Source organism: Penaeus monodon, chromosome 21 (genome assembly GCF_015228065.2).
Source record: "Penaeus monodon isolate SGIC_2016 chromosome 21, NSTDA_Pmon_1, whole genome shotgun sequence".
In the NCBI taxonomy this organism is placed as follows: domain Eukaryota; kingdom Metazoa; phylum Arthropoda; class Malacostraca; order Decapoda; family Penaeidae; genus Penaeus; species Penaeus monodon.
In genome coordinates this window covers 17,234,618-17,234,919 of record NC_051406.1, presented here as the reverse complement: position 1 = coordinate 17,234,919, position 302 = coordinate 17,234,618, and the positions used below count along the sequence as shown (strand labels likewise).

The 302-nt window shown below is 56.0% G+C and overlaps 1 protein-coding gene across 1 annotated transcript in view; it reads left to right on the top strand.

Moving 5' to 3' along the window:
• Positions 1-302, top strand: part of LOC119586280 (RNA pseudouridylate synthase domain-containing protein 2-like) — a gene marked incomplete at its 5' end in the record, with an annotated part of 99,349 nt that overhangs the window by 82,211 nt on the left and 16,836 nt on the right. Inside the window, 1 exon segment of the mRNA XM_037934984.1 lies at positions 71-158. Coding sequence (XP_037790912.1) covers positions 71-158 — 88 coding nt within the window.

The following is a 302-nucleotide window of genomic DNA, read 5'->3' as shown; positions in this document are numbered from 1 at the left end:
CGCCCCCCGCCCACCCAAGCCACGTGGGCGTGTGTGGGCGTGCTGTAGGTGTGAGCGTCGTTGGTTTCAGGCACGAGGTTCCGGTGACGAGCGAGCAGATCCCCATCGTACATGTGGACGAGGATCTTGTGGTTGTGGACAAGCCAGCTTCCATCCCTGTAAGTGGCGCCCGAAGGAAAACGCCTCCTCCCAAAAACATAAGAATTAAAAAGACCATCACAATATTAGATGTAGTTCTCATTCACGCCCGCAACTCACCTCACAGACCCCCCGCCCACCACCGACACTTCTCACTTGATGTT